Here is a 22,926-nt window from a genome sequence, read left to right on the forward strand (position 1 = left end):
TTGGTAAATACATTTTGTTTCATCTTTGCATCCACTTGGGCTTGGGTTTTTGGTTACTGGGCGGTTTTTCACCTACCAAGGCACATCTCAGTCTGCAATATGCAGCATTTTACTGCTTACTACCAAAGCGTGCATGGAGTTCTGAGTGAAATTCCAGGGGCCACAAAGTACACTATCATTAAAAAGAACTTGGTAGCAAGAGAAAAGCGCTATTAACCCAGCCTCTACTGCAAGCTCTTCTGTCAGCATTGCCAAAAAGTGCAAGAATGCTATTCATGATTAGCTGAGTGTTGCCATTGAAACCCTGCAGTATGAGCCCAGTCTGTTTGCCACTTGGTGACGCCTTTTGCTCAAACACAGGCAAAAGTAGGAAAAAGTCTTCCTGGGAAAAAGTACAAGCATCTTGGAAAGAATTGCTGACAGAGCCTGCCCTCACTAACCTGAAAGGACACTGAGCCTCCTGCTTTGAAAGCACCAGCCCCTGCACTTTGAGCTGCGCGAAAATCTCCAGTGGCTGGATAGAGAACAGACAACCTTAAACACAAAAGAAACCACAGAAGCACAGCTGGGACCCCAACTGCCTTATTTAATAATTACATAGAAAGAGACAAGCCAGAGTGTGCAAACACTGCTCCCTCCCCAGGCAGCCGGACTCTAGAGGCACAGAGTGTGGGGAGCACCACCGTTTAAAGGACCATCATCTCCCACAGAATACCAAGGTTACATAAAACAGTATGCAGTACCCCAAGTATACCACACTTGACCTCTTCCAAATTACCAGGAGCTGTACCAGTGGCATTGAGTAGAGACTGGTTGCTCTACTCACTGACACAGGAGGTCTGTTTATAGACCACAGCCCAGGAACAAGTAGCAATAGGGAGGTATCCTGATTTCTAAGGGAAGGCAGGTAGGGTTGCTAAACCATAGAGTGAGCTCCCAGAGGACAGATACTGAGAGTAACTATTGTGCCAAGCTGTGAACTGCTTTCCCATGGGAACAGAATGACAACTCTGAGTTTCTCATCTCCACCCCCTCCTGACTCAGCAGTTGCAGAAAAAAATCCACAGTTCCTATAGTTAGTTCTCCTTATTAAGGCAGAATGTCATACATATTTCAGCAGAAGACTAATGGAGCTTAAGGTTTTCTGGGAACACGGAGAGGAGACAATCTCCACCACCACTTGTAGACATTTCTTTCCTTTGATGCACCCATGAGTGAGGCGACTAGTACCCCGTGTTCTGGCTGCTGGTACCCTGCAATCGTTTTGCATAAATGTATTTTCTGACAGTCACAGACACAACACTATAGAATCCACATACTCCAGTGCCAAGACTTGCTACTCGGTATTCACCATAAATGCCCTCTGTGCAGTAAAAGCCGTGCCTGGTTCAGCAGTTGAGATTAAGATTTCCCTATTATGGGTTATAAAACAGCCAGTTTCTGCGCTTTGGGCTGTATTCCCCAGGCCCCACCACCAGCACACTTCCCTTGGACTTCACCCACATATAAACGTTTAACCTGATTTAGGGTTAAAGTGCTCCAATTTATATCAGCAGTAAAGTCCAAAGAGCTGTGTTGTTAACACGTACTGACAATTTGATCAAGCACTTCAGCTCATTCTCCTCAGTCTAAATACATATAAGTTTTAAACAAACAAGTGGGCTTTAACAGTGCCAGATTTTCAGGCAACTGCCCAGTCCCATCTCTGGCATGAGTCTATATATACTTATAGCCTCAGAAAAGCTCATTTCAGTGGCTTTCTGAGAAACTGCCAAGTGTGACTGCAAAGGGAAAAACAGGTGAGCTAATCACATTCCTATTTATCAAAACAGAATTTTCTCCATCTCAGCAGAAGGTGGAAGGAAATACATTTGGCCAAGAAGGCCCCAGTGATCTCTATGCTGATGGTATTTGACTGTAAAGGAACACTTGGAGGGAGAGAAGCAATGTGTAATTTGGCCACAAGCTGTGTGTAACCTCCACACATTAACCAAGCCTATTGCAAAGGTAGTTCTGTATTCCTTTCAGGCTCCCAGGCTGGCAGCACCCGGTTCTGGACACACATTTCCCATGTTTCCCTGGTCTCATGGCACAAAACCTGTGTGCACCCCTCATCCCATCACTCTGTTAGACCTTTGCTACATCAAAGGGAATTGTACCTGACATGGCTGCAGTTACAGACACGGATGGCAGAGCCAGCCCAGCATTTCTATCAAGTTATTTCTCAATCTGACTGCCAGCTGAGAGTTCTGGAAAATGTTTTGGCACCAATCTTAGCTGAATCATCTAGTAATATAAGATACATCTGTCCCACACACTTGATCTGGAAAGCATCTTTTCTTTAGCTCCTCACAGGAGGAGAAGGTAAAATTGATAGCAGCTTGGCTTGTGGCCTTGAGCACACAGCAGACCAAGGGAATCAGCTTTTCTAGTCCAGACTGCAAAAGGGAAATCAATCCAGTTTATTCTCCATAACTCACTAAACCACCTCATTTATTACTAGAGACTGAGCAAACCCCAGCCAAACTCCTCAACAGGGGAACTTCCAGAAACAAATAAGACAAATCCTGAGGGATGATCAGCAGGGATTTTTGCTGAGATCCAAAAGAAACAAAAAATCAAGCAACTGCAAGAAGTTCACTCAATGGTTAATACAATCCAGTGAAAGTGAAATTTAACAAAGTAGCAGAAGGCACAGGACTACTTAAAATGCTGCTGCTACTTATATGTTGAAAACATCTTCAAAGCAAGATTGCAGTTTTCCATTAATCTTTTCACAGACTTGAGTACTACGGGGCTCTGTTCCCAACCAAGAACATCTAGGGGTACTAGCAATATAAACCAAAAAGCCTCTGTTTCAACATGTAAACGTGCTTTAGAGTATTACTGCCACCATTAACCTGACCCTTGTGGGATGGCTTTGCTGGGTGCATATGAGACAAACCAGTACTGCTGGTTCATTCCCTACCAGGACATCACCAAGGCAGTGTTGGTGCCTCTCTGGCCACAGCACCAGGAGCTACATGAAGATGTCCATTCGCAGAACATTCTTCTGGGACAGAAATCTTGGGTAGCAAAGCCAGCTATCATGTTGTCTCTTTTCTGAAGTGTGACATGTGGCAATCTGGCATGTACAACCTCGCCTACAGTAATCATAACATGTACACATCTTCTGGCATCCAGAAGAAAAGACTAAGGGATGGAGGAATCCGAGCTCCTTGCAGGGTGCTCAGCACCACCAGGCACAGCACACCGTTTCAGATCAGTGACTGAGCTCTCAGCTCTTCAAAAGGTAGATTAAAACTCCTTGCTGCATTAGGACAGAAAGAAAAAAACAAATTTAAAGAAGAGAAAGATTTAATAGCTTTACTCTCTCACAGTCCTCCTTGATGAAAAACTGCAAAGAGTTAAGGTAGAGACTGACCAAAACTTAAGTTTTGCCTTTATCAACCTTTGCTGCACATTTTCAATGCCAACAAAGACCAGAGTTGGAAGAAAAACAAAGTGAGAACAGGCAGATAAGAGGATTCCACAATGATCCAAGCCAAGCACTGATGTCTTATATTGTCCTTGAAAAGGGAAGGGAGAGGTCTTTTTGGAGAGAGCATTAGAAGCACAAAAGTGATATGTCTAGGAGCATTTTAGGTTGCAAAGGCCACATTATGACCTGAATAATAATTAAAAAAATCATCCTTCCTTTTCTCTTGGGCACTATGATCAACTAAGCCAACTTGCAAAAAAACAGTGAAACCTTCCATGTTCTTTCCTTCTCTCTCTTCAAATGCCATTTCATTATATCCTAGATCTAGTCTTCCCTCATGACAAATTACCACAAAGAAGGTTTCATCTTGTTTTTTTTTTCATTTAGATACTGCTTAAATATAGAAAAAACTGAGCCAGTCTGGACTGGAAACAAAACGTGCTGTAAACTGCTGTGAGTGATTAAAATTACTTCAAGATTGGTCTTAAAAATAAAATGGTGGGGGAAAAAAAGGAATAAACACCTTTCTAGGCAATTAACAGGACATAACACAACTAGTTTCAGAGTTAATCTGCAAATGAGTTCAAGGTGACAAAGATCCACATTAAGAAGACTGTGGTGACTTGGTCAGGCCTTCTGTTGTGTGAATGTCTTCTCAACTCTTTACTGTTATATGCAGAGACTTAAGTTTGTCTCAGTACTTGGAAAAGAACACTTTACAAACCTACAACCTGTCAAGAAATGCAAGAATCATTGCTCCATTTACTATGAATCTCCCCCAGGGAGAACCATGTATAAATCAAGATGCTGGGGACAGGAAAAGATGAATCAAGTATTGACGAAGCACCATACATTACAATGATTTAGGAGAAGAAAAAGTCCAATCCCAACCTCAAAGACTACAGTGGAAAGAACTGCATCAGAACATGTGTAAAAGGAGACATACATCTTTCTGTTACAAATTGGAGCTAAATCTAAAGCACTGGAAACCCCAGTGCTCCCTCCTTGTTTCCAAATAAATGTTCCTCTTTTGAATGTCTACTGTTGTTAGTTCAAGATTCTGTATATAATGGCTAGAAACTAATTTTATTTTTTCTTAAAAGCCTAAAACTAAAAGTAAACATTCCCAAAACCCCCAAGTTTACCTTCTCTCCAGGAATTAGGAATTTGTACAAAGTGTCCTTGACCTGACAAAAATCACAGTTTAGAAGAAGGCTACACAGCAGCAAAGGGGGACAAATAAGTCTCTATACATGTTGTATGCCTTACGATACAGTGCCACGTACATACCATGAATCACAGTCAGACAAATGTTTTCATAACTAAACTTGTATATCCATGTCAAACTACTGCACATTAATTAGCCATCCTTTCCCAATAGCCAAATACAAAAGTTGTTTTTATGGCTAAAGACATTTTGTTTCAAAATAGTTGAATGCAAAATTTACAACACTGAAGCAAAGCAACAAGATACTAGTTTGCAAGTAATCCTGCTGGCCTAGGAGATTAGCATTCCTGAATTATTATCATTAAATTATTAGAAAGAAAAGAGCTTTGCTTTTACAGAAAACAATCATCATGTAGTTTGGACAGAAAGTGGTCACACCTCCAGAGGGATGGAGAAAAAGGAGGAGGGAGGATCAGAGAGAGGGTGAAGCTTGAGGGCAAACCCAACCCTGCCTATGAAACGGAAACAACTGGTGTGTTTTCACAGTGGCTGGACAAGCAAATATGTACCTCCTTGGTCTGTGCAAACAGATGCCACCAGGGAAGAGAAGCTATCTCTGTGTGGCAGAACATGCTTGTGGAGTGACAGCCTGGTGGCTCTGTCAGCTGTAAATACACTTCCAAGGGTTCACAGGATTTCACCGCCAAAGCAGGCTGTAGTCTGGGTTGGTACTGCACATGTACCTTTATTTAGGAGTGCTTCTGGCAATTTACAGGCACGGAAAATATGGGTGCTGGGAAAAACAGGTCATAAAAAACCAAGACTATTTAACTACAAAATAAAATGCAGCAAAGTGCACTTTGTGGCCACAATAAGTCCCTTAGGAATCCTGAGAAACTTCCTGACAGATCACTGGTAAGCACAGTCTATTTCTCTCTCTCTTAGACAGCTAACAGGATCCAGCCCTTCCCACCACTTAAAATTCAATATTGCAAGAGACTGACGACTCCTCTGTACATCGGAAGCAATGGGGGAAGTGAACAAAGCTGCTTTACTTTCTCTAATCTTTCTCCCTTGTGTGCCTGCACCAGATGGTGCCGAGCTGCAGGTTGGAGAGAGATAATAAACCCAGAGGAAAAAAAAAATGGTAATATTAGGTTATAAAACAGTTGACCTTCAAATATGACGTCAGCTCCTGTTTAATTGATGGGACAGGTCCAGGCAGACAGACGCATGCACACTGGGATGTCCATATTCAGCGCCTTCCTTTCTAATATGAGAAGAGGCCATACGGCAGCGCTGTTAAAATGGTCTCCTCAACCTTTACAGGTGTGAGAATAAGCAGAGAAAAAGTCAGAGTCTCCTTTTAACTTGAGAGAGGCAGAACCACTTGTGGAAAGCATTCTTGCTGAGAGTGGTTTTGCTTAAACCTCTGCTCCAGGATCACCAGTCCCTACTGATGATAGCCTGCCTCTCCCACCATAAGGGAAGTGGAATATCCCCAGTTAGAGAGCACAGATCTTCCAGAAGACGAAAATTATCAAACACAAGATAGTGTTAAGTTTCTGGCTACTCTGGTCAGGAAGATTGCTTCTAGTTGCTATAACTGCAGGCACTGCTATGAACAGTGGTTTAAAACACCATATTAAGGACTGGACTTATCCTGCTTTCATAAAGCACAAGCTCTGGAAAACTCTGTCACAGCATACTCTAATTTTTCACAGCCTTCTTTGATATGCTGATGTCAAACAATTCCAACCAGCCTAGTCTTAGATTACTATTTTTTATGATGTACAGCCTTGAGTTACAGCAAAACACACTAAACAGTACTCAGTTGATGAAATGGAAAGCCCAATGCTAGGTTAGTGTGAGGAAGATGGAGCTGTGCAAAATGCATAGGCCTGAGAGTGGGAAGCCCTGGGTGGCTCTCTGCCTCCCCTGCAAACATATGCAGCAGAGAAGAAGGCATGTCCCTCTCCTTGGCAAGGAAGTCATCTCCTGCCCACCTGCCACAGCTGTCTTTGCATGTTGATGAAAAGGACTTTAAGACTATTAATTGATTTGAGAAACATTAAATTCTGTTTTAGTGCTTCTAGTACTCTCTAAGCAAAGGTGACAAACAACAGTCTCAGCTAGAACAGTGTGCATCTCATGCCATACCAAAGGAAGGAGCCAGCATTGTACAGAGTTGTAGGACTTCATGGCCACATTTTGCCAGTCTCAAGAGAAATCTACACAGAGGCTCCCAGCAGCAAGGGACAAAGCCACATTGAGTAACAACACTGAACAGTTCAGTATTTATTAGACATGCACAAAAATAAAATAGCTCGTTGTAAGCAGCTCTGTGCTGAAACACTGAATTTCAGTTTTCTTGCTGTGTCAAAGATACTTCAATCAGGGAGGAATAAAGCCAAGGGCAGAGACACTCAGTCACTGTGTCGCAGCAGAGTGTCTGCACCCAGACACCGATACAAACATCTCTTGGTCACATCACAGCCGTACCAGGTCTGCCTGGCTCTGCTCTCTGCAGCCAGACAGATGCCTGGATGTTGGCCACCACACAGGTCCCTCACCAAACTAGTGTTTCATCATCCTGTGAACTTGCTGTTGTCCTTCTCAGAAACCAAAGGTTGCTGGCAGGGAAAATGCCTTCCTAGGAATTCAGAAATTCTGCATAGAGCTTGGAATTGGGGCAGCAGTGATTTAACATCTACCATTAAAAGCAGTTTAAAATTTTATGGTCAGAGCATAATAAATCCTATCCAGACACTTGCAGCTTGCAAGCCAGGCCGTAAGCAGGGCAGAAATAGATTTGCTGCAAGATGACCAGGAACAATTTTAAGTGTATTTTATAGAGAACAGAAGCCCTGGATTGCCTCAAACCACAGCCTTGTCCAGCACCTAGGTGAGAAGACACAGGGTCAGGAAAGGAGGTGCTCAAGCAACCAATATCTGCTTGTTAAAATAGATGGGACCAAGAAATGAGGAATGAAGCAGAACAACACTGAACTATAGTGCAAAACTGGAGCATCATCTTCCTTGGAGCACAGAAGAATAACAACAACCCCAAAAATAACCTTGTATTTTCCTCTAGAATCACACTGGGTTCTCATTTGGGTCCAGGTTGTTTCTTGCACTTAGCCTCTCAAATAACTTAAACCACTGCCTAGTTATCAAGTGTGGCACTGAATGCCTGCACGTGTAGGAACTCTGTGCTAACTGAGTATGGATGAGACTCCAAGATGCACTGTTGGGATCTTTCAGAGATGCTGGTCACATGGTTGTTCTGCCATGCTGAGGACGCAAATTGCTTTGCCTTCCTTTGTCTCCTTTGCTGCTTTTCAAAGCAAATAGGAGGACTTTCAACTGTTCACCAGAATCAGAGCCAGGGATTGACCAAGGAGTGTACTCCTTCACCCCCCGGTTACCATATCTGCCAAAAACCAAATCCACAGACTCAAGTTGCCTTGTTGTGCGAGACACACACACAGCAAAGACACACAGTTCACAGAGCTGTGGACAAAGCCAAGCAGGTGGCAGGGCCTGTATGACCAGCTTCCTATCTTCCTCCCACATGGGGCAACAGCAGACCTCCCACATCCTCCAACTGGAACAATTTAAGTAGCTGGAGGCTAACGATGAGATTGCTTCATCATGGAGGGGACATCAAAAGAAAGAAGTTTGCATCAGTGATACCAGCTCCATCCACCCACAGGCTTTCTCCTCTTACCTCCTTAGATCAATCGCCCCTGTAATTTGGAGCAATACAACACTAACTACAGTCTCTTCACTATTCTGGTCACTAAAGTTGTAATGCCTTAAAAACAAAGGGACTGGGAGAGGGGATGGTAAAGAGAGAGGGGTGTGTGTCCCTGTGCTGTGTCAGGGAAAGGGAAGAGGCCTCTCTCCAGTTCTTTGATGTTGACTCCTGCTGTTCTAAACGGAACCTTACCCAGGAAAATAAATCTTTAGTTAAATAATGCTGCAAACAATCACAATGGGGCTTTATCGTGGCAATAGCAACCCCATGTCAGATTCTAAGGCTCTTAGTTGAACAGAGGGTGAGCAGCAGCAACACTGTGCTGAAGTCCACATTCCTAAAATTCCCCAGTGCATGCAGGCGTGCTCAGAGAAGGCAGCTTAGGGGTTATTAGCTGAGAGTTCAGGTTCAGTTTGTGCCAAAAGACAGAGCTCAGGCCATTGATACAGCCCCTTGTCTCTCCTGGACTTTCATTTGAAGATCTTCAAGCGTTCTCAGTGTAGCGCTCTCGGTGTCCTCTTGATGCCCACTACTGCACAAAGCAGTTTTTGCCTGTGTTCCTCCACTCCTTACAGCCTGAGGACGTGCTGTAAGTCTCTGGGGCCGGAGATCCACACTGCAGCAGCCTCCTGGGAGGTCTCATGAAAACAGCAGCAAGCAGCTTCCACCCTGCCCCCCTGATAACCACTACATCAGCGTGAGGGAGGAGGAGAGTGTGAATGCAGCAGGAATCAACAAGCCTGCTTGTTTCTAATTCCAAAGCGAAGACAAAGGTGGGGTTTGTTCAGCTAGGGAGAACAGCCATTCCTTGCAAGGAAAAAAAAATGTGGGCATATTTGATTTTGGTTTGGACCGAGTACCTTGAAACAGGATGGGCACAGGGCTATTTTATGAAGAAAACTTACAAATTTGAAATGCAGAACGAAAATATTTCTAAGTGCTCTACACCTGTTCAGTAACATTGCTCCTCTGGAGACAAAGAGGACTGGAAGGAGGGGATAAAAGAGGGAGAAAAAAATCTGATGCTTCAAGCTTTTATTATCCTAACTATAGAACAGAGTAGAGTCACTAAACCTTTCTAAGTTTTAGAGCAGAAGAGAAATGGCAACAAACATTTGATTTTCAGGTATATTTTAGAAAAAATATGGCCCACTAACACTAAAAAAGCAGAGCTGAAAGGTAGCAGGGAAGTCTGGACATAGAACAACAAAATATGAGAGTGAAAGAAGGTCCCTAAATTCCACATATAAAAACTGGAGAAAAAAAACTGAAGGTAGGGATTTAATTCCAATTATTTTGTAGAAGGTCTCTGATGAATCAGTTTGCTAGTTAAATAACAAAATTCTTTTTTTTTTTGAAGTTATTCATTTGCAGTGTTTAATAGGAACATTCTCAGCCTTAGACTCCGAGCTTTATTTGCCAGCTACAGTGCTAATAATAAACTGTTAAAATATCTTGCTCCTTCAGCTCCCTTAGAATGTCTTGTGGAAGAAGCCAATGTGCTGTTTGACCAGTAAATTAGTTGTCTTGGAGACATCTTCACATACTACAGCAGCTCAGTCAGTCACTTTGAGTGACACCACCCAGCAATCTGCACATTACCTTCAAACACAAAATGAGGATATCAAAGCCACTGAAAGAGAAATCATCACCTACAAGAAACATGCTGTTTTTCTCCCATGCACTGTTAGCTGAAGGGAGAGCTATAGCAAGAGGAGAGTTTTGATCTCAAAATGTTCTGCTACCTCCCTGCATAATTAGGTCACTAAGAGGCTAATGGTGTTCCTGTTCATACAATCATTTATAGGAAAATTATAATCTATGCTGTTATTGCAGAATCAATTTCAGGTCAGACCTGCAGGCACCACTTCTAAACCAGAAAGTTACCAAACAGTTGGACAAAGAGGCAATTCAGAAGTGCAACCACTTAGTTAGAACTAAACCTCATGGATTAGAAAAAGGGTTATAACTGCAAAGCCGTTCTGAAGTACCAGGCATCAGTTTACAAAGACTACAAAATAATTATTTCTAAGGTAAATCAGTAATCCCACATTATATGACCTGATTAAATAAGATGCTTAACTTCGAGGCACCCTAAAGGAATGCTAAAAAGGTGCTATTCTTCCAAACAAAATGTGGAACCAACCCTACCCAGATTAAAGATACAGACAGTAATGCCTCAAACTCCCTCTCAGCAGCTCTATGCACATACACAAAATGCCAAGGCAAAAAGTGAATCAAATGCCAGACAGATTAGATTCATGTCAGTGCATGTTTGGAATCCCAAACAACATGTCCAGAGTTTAGGATTACGAATGACAGGGCATAATGTCTTTAATTGCCCTCAAAACACCTCTTACCTGGCAATACGCCTCTGTTGAGCTTTGTCCTGCCCCAAATAACTGTTGGTGGCCTAGCAGGTGCTGGATCTAGTGGACCAGAGACACTAAGCATCCTCAATTCTCTTAAGCACATGGTGTGATGATCTAACATGGTCAAACCTGACAGATGCTTATTCTCCTCCTGAGCCTTGAGGTTCACTGAGATGGTGTTCCCTGAAGGCCTTATGCAAGCACAGAAGGATGCACTTAATGTAGCCACATCTTTACTAACTCAATGGCTTCTGAAACCACAAATCTATTAACCGTGTGTCTGCATATTTGCAGCATAGAACATACAGGCAAGTCTCCTGCATAATTTTGTTAATAGGACCAGATATGACTTCAGAGTAGTCCAATTCCTATGAAAACAGGGGTACATGCAAAGGCTTAAAACCTTCAGGAAGAAAGACACAGTCCCTATATAGAACATTCCTGCCAAGAGCTCCAGTTATGGGGAAAAAGAAAAGCCTTGTCCCAGCTGTAATGAAAGGTTCCCCTGGGCAGCAAGAAGAGTAGCTTTGCTCACAGAGTATGTACATCTCAGCTGAATTAGTTAATGTGTGCTGAACACTCTGAAAATTGTGAAGTGGTATATAAATGCTAAGGATTGTTATTTATTATTGTCTTGGTGCACAACAGCGGAAACCAGTGTCATTTACAGACACGAATTAAGAACAACAGGAGGTCTATCAGCATGCTGTGGGTCTGAAGATTTTGTTCATTTGTCTCCCTCACTCCTGTCTTCCTCAGACAGAAATCTCTTCCATAGAACTCCTACAGTCCTTGCTGAACAGTGCTGGCTGGCTTTGGCCCAGGGAAGCCTGTCACACTCGAACAGCTCTGCTGGGAGGGGATGAGACCTCCACCTCCACACCCACGTTGTAGCACTTCTCAACAGCACTCTCTACACTCCAAAGCACTGTCATCACCGCCCTTGAACAGCAGATATTTCCCACGTAAATTAACTGTTTGGGGAAAAGTAAGACATAAAATAAAATAAAGGCAGATACACATTTTAAGGTAAAGAAAGGTTTAGTTAAAAAAAGTAGAGAATACAGTGACATACACAACACAGTAGAGTGATTCATATACACAAGCAATGTCTTACAAGACTGGTCTCAGCATAAGAGCAGATTTTTAGACACTGATTTCTTTAGCTGCACTGTTAAGAAGCAGCCTAGATAAAAAGATGATTCTAAATCTCCTGTATGTGGCTGGGGTGAAGGAGCGAGAGGGATTGTCTAGTTTTTGAAGTAACTCAGGAATGCCCAAGTTCAGAACCAGAACTTGGGTTTAAGAAGATCAAAATAACTTTTTTTAACTTCAATTTTCCCGACTAACCTGTAATTTAACTCTGCAGCTTTGATAATGTGCAAATAGTTTTACTAAGTGCTTATACAGTACATATGAACCCCTCCTCAAGACAATTAAAATAACTGTACAGACACAGTCATTCTTTGATCTTTCAAGCCTTTGTCAACGGAGTTCTTTTCACTATAACATTGCTGCTTCAACTGCATACTTTACACATTCAGAAAATCCACAGGATATTGGGAAAAATGGGGTTCAGGATCAAGCTTTTACAGACAATTTAGTAGATAACACCAAGTCTCTGAGAGATGCTAAATGAAATTGTAATAGCTCCTTTTTCTCCATAATGCACTTAGATGTGCATTACAGCTTGCATATTGGAAGAAAAACACAGGCATTTAATTCAGCTTGTCAGAGACATGCTGCGCTGGCAGAGAGACTTGCATTCCCCTTATTTTCCTCAAGTTGCTGATTGCTTAGCACATGGTTGTCCTACTGTCTATGAAATACAGACATTTCAGCAGCTCGAGCTTTAAGGGCCTTATATCAAGGGGCCAACATCAATACCTGATCTGCCATTCAGCACACTGCATGCAACTTTCAACAAGCAAATTTCAGAGACAGAAGGCAACAGAGACTCTGAAGTGTTGTTACAGTGACATTCTCTTCTCTGTTTGCAGAGCTGCACTTTTTTTTTTCTAAAAAATTCACAGTCCATGCTGGACTAGAAGCAAGCTCTGCCGGCTGTATCACAGGAACCAACTACTGCAGAGTAGTTGCACAGCTATCCCTGCCTACAGATCTGCATCCATACCCAGGCTTCAGAATCACATAGAACAAAGAGCAGTGGGTTTAGGCACCTTTGAATCAATATAACCACACCACTCCCAATGCTGGCAAAGCAGGATGTGTATTTAGAAGACAAGGGTATTTCCCCCCTCCTCACGGGACAAGCTGTAATTTTATTTGGATGTAGTCAGTTAGCTCTTTGTTTGCACTCAGCCCCAGATTCCTCAGTGCACCAGGCAATCCTGTAATCACTTTCAAGAGTAACGATGTACAAAAAACGTTTACATGAATTGGTCACAAAGTACCTACAAGAGCTTGCAAGATCCTGCAAAATGCCCTCTAGAACAGGTTCCTGTCACACTGAGCTAGGGACAGAGATTAGTGTTATCAGCTTTGACACTCAGCAGGAATGTGTCACAAAGGATTAAATCATTATATCATGAAGTGTCAGCAAATGCAGTTTTCCTGCTGTTCTACCAATAAGTTATACATTAATTAGTGAGGTACAAAACAAACATGAAATATCTCCAAGCATGTGCCTGTGGGTCGGACACAGCCAGAGCTATTAGCACAGGATTCATTTCCAAGAGGAGTCACCCAAAGCATCTCTAGCTCTTTGAGAGATCTATTAAAATGCAAAGAGTAGAAGTGCTGAAGGGAAAAGTGCTGAAGCTAATTGCAATGTTTGTCTTAGCATTTTTGATAGCTCTTTAATACAACTCCTTCCTCACGACCTCAGCACCTGATTTTCTAAACCAGGTCAAATATGCACCACTGAATAAAAACATCCTTCCTTGACAGAGTTGTCGAGCAGTGTCAAAAGATTCTACAACAGGAACAGGAGAGTTAAGATTTTTTAGAACAAAATAAGCATATGGCCTAACACACTATGCAGTAAAGCAAGAACTGACTTTGTTATTTCCAGATGCAATGGCAAGTGTTTTCTTGCTGCTCAGCAGTTCTGGACCAAATCATTTATGAATTTTCACTCCATCAGTGGGTGGAAGAAATTCTGCATGGTCTGACTGCAAGCCACAGTAGAGAAGATCTAGGCAGACCAATGACATCCCACACATAAACCTCTACTTTTCTTCTAAATCATTACTTTAGAAATGTCATTGGACCCCAAAAAAAAAAAAAAAATTAAAAAAAAATTCTCTGCCAATTCCTTATGGCTATCCTGGCAGGATTTCCAGCTTTGGCTGTCTTGTATTTTACCCTTGCTTTCTGTCCCAAACTGCTGCCTTCTCCTGCTTGGCATTGCCTGACTCTGACAAATTACATCAGTATGAACACTATGGACAGGATGTATTCTTAAACTAATTTGTCCCAATTTTTCTTTGGGATTCTTTCAGTATAAAATAAGATTACTTGCTAGAACTGGGTCAGGTTGTAATCTCTCTCACAGAGGCCGAATTGTACTTGATCTCAAAGCCACCAGATCAACACCAAATGACAGAGCAACTACTTGCCTTCACTATTTAAATGCTTTTTGTAGCAAGACTCACAAGACCAGACTTCCCTTTCCATCTTCAGTCTCAGAGGGTTGCATGATTAAACCATCCTATCATGAAGAACCTCAGCACCACAATGTTCCACTATTCCAGTACCATCCCACTTTCCACAGATTGCTGAAACACAGGAGATGAGGAAGGCTTCTGGTAGTACCAACACCCTACTACATAGAATTACATTCAGAAACTTGCACAGGTCTGTGTAAATTTGGGGGCAGTTCAGAACAGAAGAGTGGTCTAGGGTGTCCTGACTCAGCGTTTTACCTATAGAGTAATTTTCTTAGGTTGCCACCCACCTCCTGTTCTACAAGCTGGAGCCGTCCAGTGCTGTGCAAATGTCTGCCCACAGCCCTAAACATGAGTAGGTGGCAGTAGGTACCATTGCTGTTTCAAAGATATGGATATTATGAGCCTTACAGTAACTAATCACCCCACTCAACAGTATGCAAATTGGACTTTTGACACCAACCTGCTTGTAACAAAATGCATTAACGATCTTCTAATTAAATGCTTTAAATTAGGTTAAAATCATATGGTCTGACAGTTGAAATACAACGCATTAACAGGATTGTTGTAACTTAGCATCAAGTGTTTATTAAAAGTTCAAAAGTCAATATGTTGGGGAGCAGGGGATCTATCTTCTTCAAACTGAATTCTACAGCACACATTGATTCCCTTAAAAACAGAGAGTCACCGAAACACTGCTTCAAAAGAGCTGCAGAAAGTTTATCTAATTCAGAAGTACATGATTCAGGGACCTGTCAAGTTGGCTGAAGTACTAAGGCACAGATTAATCCACTCAGTCCAGGACAATTGCTATTTACAGTAAAAGGGAATGCAACACAACAATAGAAATGAAAGCAAACAGTGGAGTTCTCTTAATGAAACAGAGCAAAATCCATAGCAGCATCTGTCAATTGCAACATCAGCTGCTGCTGAAAGATTTATTTTGAATGTCTCATAAGCTGCCTTCCGGCTGCTTTGGCGGGGGGAGTAAAGCCAACCCCCATATTTTTGTTAGTCAGACAGCAAGAGAAGTTTGTGCTAACAGAAGTCATAAACCTTCACTGGATATAAAATCCATAGTTAAGACTGGGAGCCGTTGAGGTATGGTCGTAAGTTCCAATAAAGCTACAGTTCAGCTCCTGAACTCACATCACACTACAAGTGATCGGGACAAGACTTGGGCAAATAACTTGAGACATCCATCTAAAGGTCATTTTTCAGCTCTCTCACCCTTTCTCCCACGCAGGCATACTGCTCTTTTCTCAATAAAGGACATTCTGTGAATACAACATCCAAAGCTCCCTTCTGCTTTAGCTCTCATAATAGGTCCTCTGCTTTTCCAAGGGAAAACAACAGGGCAGATACCCTTCTTTGCTCCCCCAGAACCCCACCTACTCTGCTGCTTTTTTCATACACCAAAGATAGGCAAATTAAAGACAGACTAAAGGTAATACAGTATGTTGTACACATGAACAGATTGTCACTCTCAAGGAATTTTCTCCTTGTTCACAGGATAGCAGGTCAAGCTACCAACAGGCAGAATTAATGGCTTCCTTTTAGGACATGGAACTTAACCCATCCCTGCTGTTGCTAAGGAAAAACCTGGCTCAGAAGGTATGTCACCCTTCATAATGCATTCAACTCATAAGCTTCTCTTTTCATAGCAAATGAGCTGCAGCTCTTGCTTCTCAAGTGAGTTTCATACACGCAGAAAAAGGTAAATGGACTCCATGGTGGTTCATTTTTCTTAAACTCAGAGAGCATTGAGAGGTCTATGGCAGAGCCTCTACCTGCAGCTGCACCACAGGGTCTCACACAGACATGCTTGGAGTTACAATTTGTCACCTCAATCACTGCTCACAGTGTCATGCTGAAGCAGCCCTTGCAACTGAAGACCCCTTGACTGGAGGTGACAGCTAATCTCTTGGCCTTAACCACATTTCTTCCTGGCACTTTCTCATCTAACCAATCTTGCAGAGTACAAACAGGGGCTGACCTGGGCAGAAAAAGGTTTCAGAGGTGTGCCTGGGAAAACCATTTTTGCAGCAAAAGGACTGGGACATGCACCTAAAGGTGCCCCTAGATGCAAAAGTGTATATGTCAAGGCCCAAGAAAAGATGCAAAATGACAGCTGTACAGGAGACAGACAAAGCAGAAACCTGGCATTTGTCAAATAAAAATTACAACAGACAATCCCCACTGCCCAAAAAACTTGCACAGCTTGGAGATTCCCTTTGAGAAGTCCAAGCAAGACTTTTACATCTGAGTCTCCTCTAGACTGGACATTGCCTGTGGGCTACTCTGGGTCTCTGAGTACACATCTGTCCTGGAGATTACCAAAGCTATAATAAAACATGTCCTCCAGCCTTCCTGAGCAATGTTGGAGTTGTCTTTAATTAAGCTTCATCTATAAAAGTACCCAGCTGCCTAAATGAAAGTTGAACGACTGGTTTTCTGAGTAGAATTGCTCCAAGTGTTTTAGCATTCATTCAAAGTCATGTGGGGAAAAAAAAAGTCAAAACCCCAACAACTCTTGTATCCTGGTTACCATCCTCCACTATAATTATAAAATTGTCCTTAAGACATAATTGCATAATTAGGCTTGGCAAGTATTCACCCAAATCTTTTACAAATATTTCCACAGACCGAAGGAACAGGCGGTGGGCAGTCTGACAAGCCTGCCATGAGAATTTGTGCCCTTAGGACATGTTCCTAGCTATTACACTAAATACTTTGCATCACAGACTAATGTTTCAAAACAGTAGTTGAGCAAGTGAAATACCAGCATCTCAAAACAAATTGACACAAAGATTTTCAAGCTATTTTCACTGACACATACATGGACCAGCAATCCCTTTAAACAAAGGGACAGAGGATGGTACCAAACCTTTTTAACTAGTTACACAGACAGAATTCCCAGTGAGATGAAATTGGTTGATTTCTGGCTAACGATGCCTTGCTAGGGTAACTTTATCAGTCTAGCACACTGTCCCATAAGAAAAAAAAACAAAATAAAATAAAATAAAAAGTAAAATAAAACAACAACAACAACAAACAAAACACAAAACAAAACACCAAGAAACACCCACAGCCTCAAATACGGAAACATGTGGTCTGCAGGGAGAGGAGACACAAGCGAAGCCAGAAATGAAATCTGCAATACAGTAAGGTTGTTTTTAACAGCTGTGCATTATGCATTCAGCAGCACAGGGAATGCCAGCAGGGAGCCTTTATTAACATAGGCCTCAGAGTACAGTGTGCTCCTATCATGATTGGCCTCTCTTGAGAGAAGGCGAACACACATAAAAGACTTAACCCTAGAGAGATCACTCCAACCCTGTTGCTATTTCATCAGCTCGACACTGCAACAGAAACCAGAGAATTTCCATGATGTATCATAGACAAACAGGCAACACTTCCAACAATGCCTGAAATCTAATCTACAATAGGTTTCATCAGCAAGTTATGACAGGTAGGGAAAGGGAGAAAAAATGCCACACAAACCCACACAACAGTCACACTGTCAATGTTGTTCTGCTACACAGACCTCGGGTACAGGGGAGGACTGTAAAATTCTTCTCTTGTAGAAGCTGCTGATAAAAGCAAGCTATTGTCAGGACACCTGTGTTCTCAGCACAGCAATCTGAACCTCGACTGCACGTATTTTAGGGGTCCATCAGTCCAAGAAACAGCTGGAAGCCTTGCTACAGATGCAGGGGCTCAGCAGGGTAACTCACTCCATTTGGGAAGCTGGTATTGGCAGCAGAAAAATTTGCTGATGCCAGCTCTGCCTCCACTCTGAGACTTGCCTCTATCACAAACACTTGCTAGCACAGCCAACATAGCACCGGACAGACACCAGAGAAATAGGAAATGCTCTCAGAATAGGCTCACCACCTCTCCTGTATCAGGTGCTGAGACAAGCTCTCTAGAGGTCTTGTCAACAGCTCTAAGTTGCAGCTGGCTGCAGATTCTCAAAGTACGTCCTGTCCTGGTGGGCGGTTCCCGCAGAAATGAGATGTAACCAGGGAAGTGAGGAAAAAATACACTAGAGGCCTTGAAATAATAAAAGGCCACTTTAGCACTGGTTTAAACCAGTCCTTTCCCTGACCTGGGGGAGAAAGGGCAATGAGAGGAAGGAGAATGGCATGAAATGTCCTAAGCATCCCTCTTCTGACTCTAAAGAGAACTCTCCTGATAGGAAAAGGAAACAAAATACCAACATGAAGAGCTTGAGAACTGCTCTAGATGACTGAACACTGATGTGTACCTGAAGTGGAGGAAATAGCTCTATACAGTCTTATTCATATCTCCTTGCTCTTTTCTCTTGTTAATAAGCAAAATGCTAGGGTCAGTATCCCTAATAACATGAGCTGGTGTGAGGCAGCAATAGCACTAGAAATTTTAAGGAGTTTTTTAATATGCAGTGTTGTAGTTCCCAAGAGCAAAATACATGACTTTTTTAAGCATAGCACATCTATGCACTAAAGCACTTTTTACTTAGGTGCTGAACAGAAAGAGAGAGGTAGTGATTATTAAAGAAGTTTTCTGAAAGTACTTGTTCTGCAGAAACAATACTCTCTAGGTCAGGTACCCCTAAAAGGTTTTTAATGACTGCTATGCACCTCTCATCACAATAGTAGCAAGTGCTTTAAAAATCAAAATATCATTGACTGTAATATCTTTACTTTATAGAAATACTCCTTTATCACTCTTTAAGCACAAAAAAACCCCAAATAAACCCCAAAAAAACAACACAACCAGAACCGAGTCCTGGGGACAATAAGTGATTAGCTCCTTTCATGACTGGCAGGCAGAGCCTTGGTCTCTCAGCCAGTCTGCTGCCCAGAAAACAAGACTGTCTTTTGTCCACTCTTCTTCTTGATTAATTCCCCTCCTCTGAAGCTCAGTTATACCTGAGTCAAAGAGACAAGTATTTATCAGGCACAGCTCAGTGTGAATACAGACAGTTCCCCAGCAAAGGCAACAAAAGACACCTGTTGTTTCAGTGTAGGGTGTTGGCAAGACCATATGGTCTTGGTGACTGTAAATGGGACTGTGAATGCCCAGGAACTGCCCACATGCAGAAAATACTCACTTCCCCCACCAGAGAGGTAGCTCATTTGCAGTCCTGTTCTAATGCTTGGAGCACAAGATTTTGGACAAAGGCATAACAAGTAGTACCTCTCCCTAATTTTCTCATAGCCCAGCTCTTTAGATCTTCCTAAATTCAGCTGCTAACAGCCAGGGCAAGACAACACAGATGAAAAAGAGTTAATACAAATAGAAAGCAAAGATCTGACCTAGAGGGCAAGTCATGCAGAGTACAAACATCTGAGATTCTGCACAAGGCCTCCTCACCTATCATTCATCCACCAATTACACGCCAATGTAATTAAATCAGAAAAGGTACGTTTAATTTTCCTGTTATTGCCTGATAAGATAAGAGCAGTATGTATGGGAGGGATGAGGCACAGGGGAAAGAACTATTTATTAATAAGTTAAATCCTTTTAGATTTAAGAGCTTCTCTAGCTAAGAAGGATCTGATCCACAAACACAACTTCTGAGTCTAATGCAGAAAAATCAGACATCCCACCTCCATTTCTGTCCTGGGCTTGGTCATTAAGTCTCTTCTTTTATTCAGAAACAAGACTTATTAAAAATTACCATACATAACTTAGACAGACATATAGCCTTTGTTTAAACCACAGGTTTAGCCTATACATTTAAAACTGAAGAAGGCTCATCTCCCAGTCATTACATTAACAAAGACAACCACATTAATTTATGTTATATCTAAACAGCCTAAGGCTCCCTGTTTCATGAACAGCAAGGCATTAGGGTGCATTTGCAGAAACATGAGGCATGCTCCAGTTCATTCTTCTGTCTCTATTGCCTTCTCTGGCATGAGGCAGAAAGAAATGCTGTGGTCCCCGTAACCTGCAAAGACTATTAATGCTTAAACAGGATCATACAAAGCTGTCTCTACTTGCTAGCCACACACCCCGAACTGCTGCTACGGCTGTTTTCTCTCCACTCTGCTTCATCCCATCCAGCCATGCTTCCTCAGCCAGTTATTTAAACCCTTGACTGAAAAATGTATCAGATCATAATAGCGGATGACTTCCACTGGATCAGGTTTTCAATAACAAAAATCCTACAGGCTTTGATGCAACCATAGCTTCACCACATCATTTCTTTTTTTTTTAAATGGGAAGGGAAAAATATTTATAACAGCAACTATAAATATACATGCTACTGACTTTTCAACTTGTTGTCCTTGTTCTCAAGCTAAATTTAGTCTGCTATATCCTGTCCAGCCCTCAGTGAAAAAGCAGTACACACATAATATTGTGCAAATCCCATACAGCAGGCAATTATACTTATCCAGGTACCTTACAAGATAGCCAGCTGGACACGTAGATTCTCATTACTGAGTGTAGGTATGTTCATGGCTACAGAGGAAGTGGTCTATTATAGTGACTATCCTTTGATACAGAAAATAATAATTATTGCAATAGGAGAGCTCTGTGTTTCTGGATGAGAAAAGCGATGTAGGTTATTCACAGTGGACATGCAGACCATACATTTGGTTTGTGTCAAATAAGCTTTAAGGGTGTATGTGCACCTCTGGACTACAAAGAACCATTCACTGGCCACAGCAGCTGTTTACACATGTTGGTTTTTTACACGCAAAAATATTTCAGATAATGTTTGTGATAATGATTCAAACTTGGATGACTGATTTCAAGGTCTAATCTGCACGTTAAAGAGCATCCTTTTGCGTATTGAAGGCTCTCGTGTGAGTGATTTCTTAGTCAATTCAAGATAAATATTTATCAGAAACTGACTACCTAGAGAATCAGAGCTGTTAGTCATTCCACTGATACTCTTAAGAAGCCTTAGTCATGCCAGAGCCCAGGTGATTTCTGCAAGGGTCAACGCATGTTTCACCCTAGTGTAAGGATCCCTGCCCGCGATTCAAAGTTTCACGCAGATGAGGACTCCCCCGCCACAATCTGACTTATTCTACTCGCAGCGAGTTTTGCAACCTAAGCAAGAAAGGCGGTTGAGAGGATACTCCTGTTCAAGCATCAGCTGGTCTAATAACCAAAGTATGCGGTCCGGAAAAAATATTCGGGTTTACTACAGCCTTGATAGTTGGGGAGAAAAACAATAATGAGCCCGGCTCGCCTCGCCTCCAGCCCTGCTGGCTCGGCGTGTTTCTCGGGCACCGGTCAGCTCTGCAACCCAGCCTTTCCTCTGTGCTTATAAATACATCGCTGCTAAAGGCTAGTTGGATAGAACAGGAAAAAATAGTTTCCTGGGGATAAGACCCGCCCTGTGACCGGAGAGCCCCCCAGCCCGGCGCGCTCACGGCGGGGAAAGGGTCCGCCGGTGCCGCACTGCCGGGAGCCCTGCCCGGGGGTTCCCGGCCGGCATCGCCCCATCCCCGCCCCGCTCGGTCCCTGCCCTACCCAGCATGGAGAAGATGAAGTCCTTCGCCGTGTGAATCTCCAGGGCTCGCTGGTCGTCGTACTCCCTCTGATCGTGCTTGGTGAATTCCTGGATGAGTTTATTCAATTCCTCCACCCTGGCTCCCGATCGGAAATCCAGCTCCGGGAAGGGAGGCTTGCTGGTGGTGCCGGCGGACCCTGCCTTGCTGGCGAGAGGCGCCGCCATCTTCATGCAAAAAAAAAAAAAAAAAAAAAAAAAAAGGAAAGAAAGGGAGAGGAGGGGAAAGAAAAAAAAAAAAAAAAAAAGAAAGGAGGGGTTTGCAATGTTGCAATGGAAGGAGGCGAGCGGCGGCGAGCCCGGGCGCGGGGCGGCCGCGGGCGGAGCGGGGCCCGGAGCGATATCAACAAGCGGCCCCGCGGAGCCGCCCGCCCGGGGGGAGCGGAGCGGGGGCTGCTGCTGCTGCTGCTGCTGCGGGGCCGCGGCCGCGGGGGGGTTGCTCCGCTGCCGGCGTCACGGCGGGCGGGTGCTGAGGCCGGAGCCAGACCGCTGGCTCGGGATAGAATTTTTTTTTTTTTTTTTTTAATTTAGATTTAATTTTAAACTTCAGCGAAAGCCTTGTCGTCCAAGTGGATTAATAACCGGCTGGGAACTCTGCTCCTCCCACATGTTCCCTAGGCATTCTATGTTTATTTTCTTTTTTGATTCTTAAGGTATCCGGAAAATTGTTTTATATATATGCACACTTATATATATGAAGTAATTTTACTGTATGTCTTAGGAGCAATGACCAAGTAGAGTATCTTTACTGCTGTGCTTGAGACCAACCCTCCCTCGAAGCTCCTGGGAGCTACATAGACAAAGGGTAGGAGGGGAAATGGGATCTCAGAAGACTTGCCTGAGGTCAAGCAGCCTGTGGCAAGGAGCCCAGACTTCTGATCTCCATCCATTTTCCCCATCGACAAGACTGCATTCTTTTCTTCTATATGTATTTTTAATGCCTTCTAACTTTTCAACCTGGAGTGGTTTCTTCTTTTCGCCTGGTCTTCTGTGCCTTGTC

At 42.9% G+C, this 22,926-nt stretch overlaps 1 protein-coding gene across 1 annotated transcript in view; it reads right to left on the minus strand.

The window, feature by feature from the left end:
- Positions 1–22,113, minus strand: part of MB21D2 (Mab-21 domain containing 2) — a 57,877-nt gene extending 35,764 nt beyond the window's left edge. Inside the window, exon 1 of the mRNA XM_064666237.1 lies at positions 21,890–22,113. Within this exon, the coding sequence (XP_064522307.1) occupies positions 21,890–22,100 (211 nt within the window). The 5' untranslated portion in view covers positions 22,101–22,113. The remainder of the gene's footprint in view (positions 1–21,889) is intronic.
- Positions 22,114–22,926: the final 813 nt, after the last annotated feature.

The sequence above is a fragment of the Pseudopipra pipra genome, chromosome 10 (genome assembly GCF_036250125.1).
Source record: "Pseudopipra pipra isolate bDixPip1 chromosome 10, bDixPip1.hap1, whole genome shotgun sequence".
Lineage (NCBI taxonomy): Eukaryota > Metazoa > Chordata > Aves > Passeriformes > Pipridae > Pseudopipra > Pseudopipra pipra.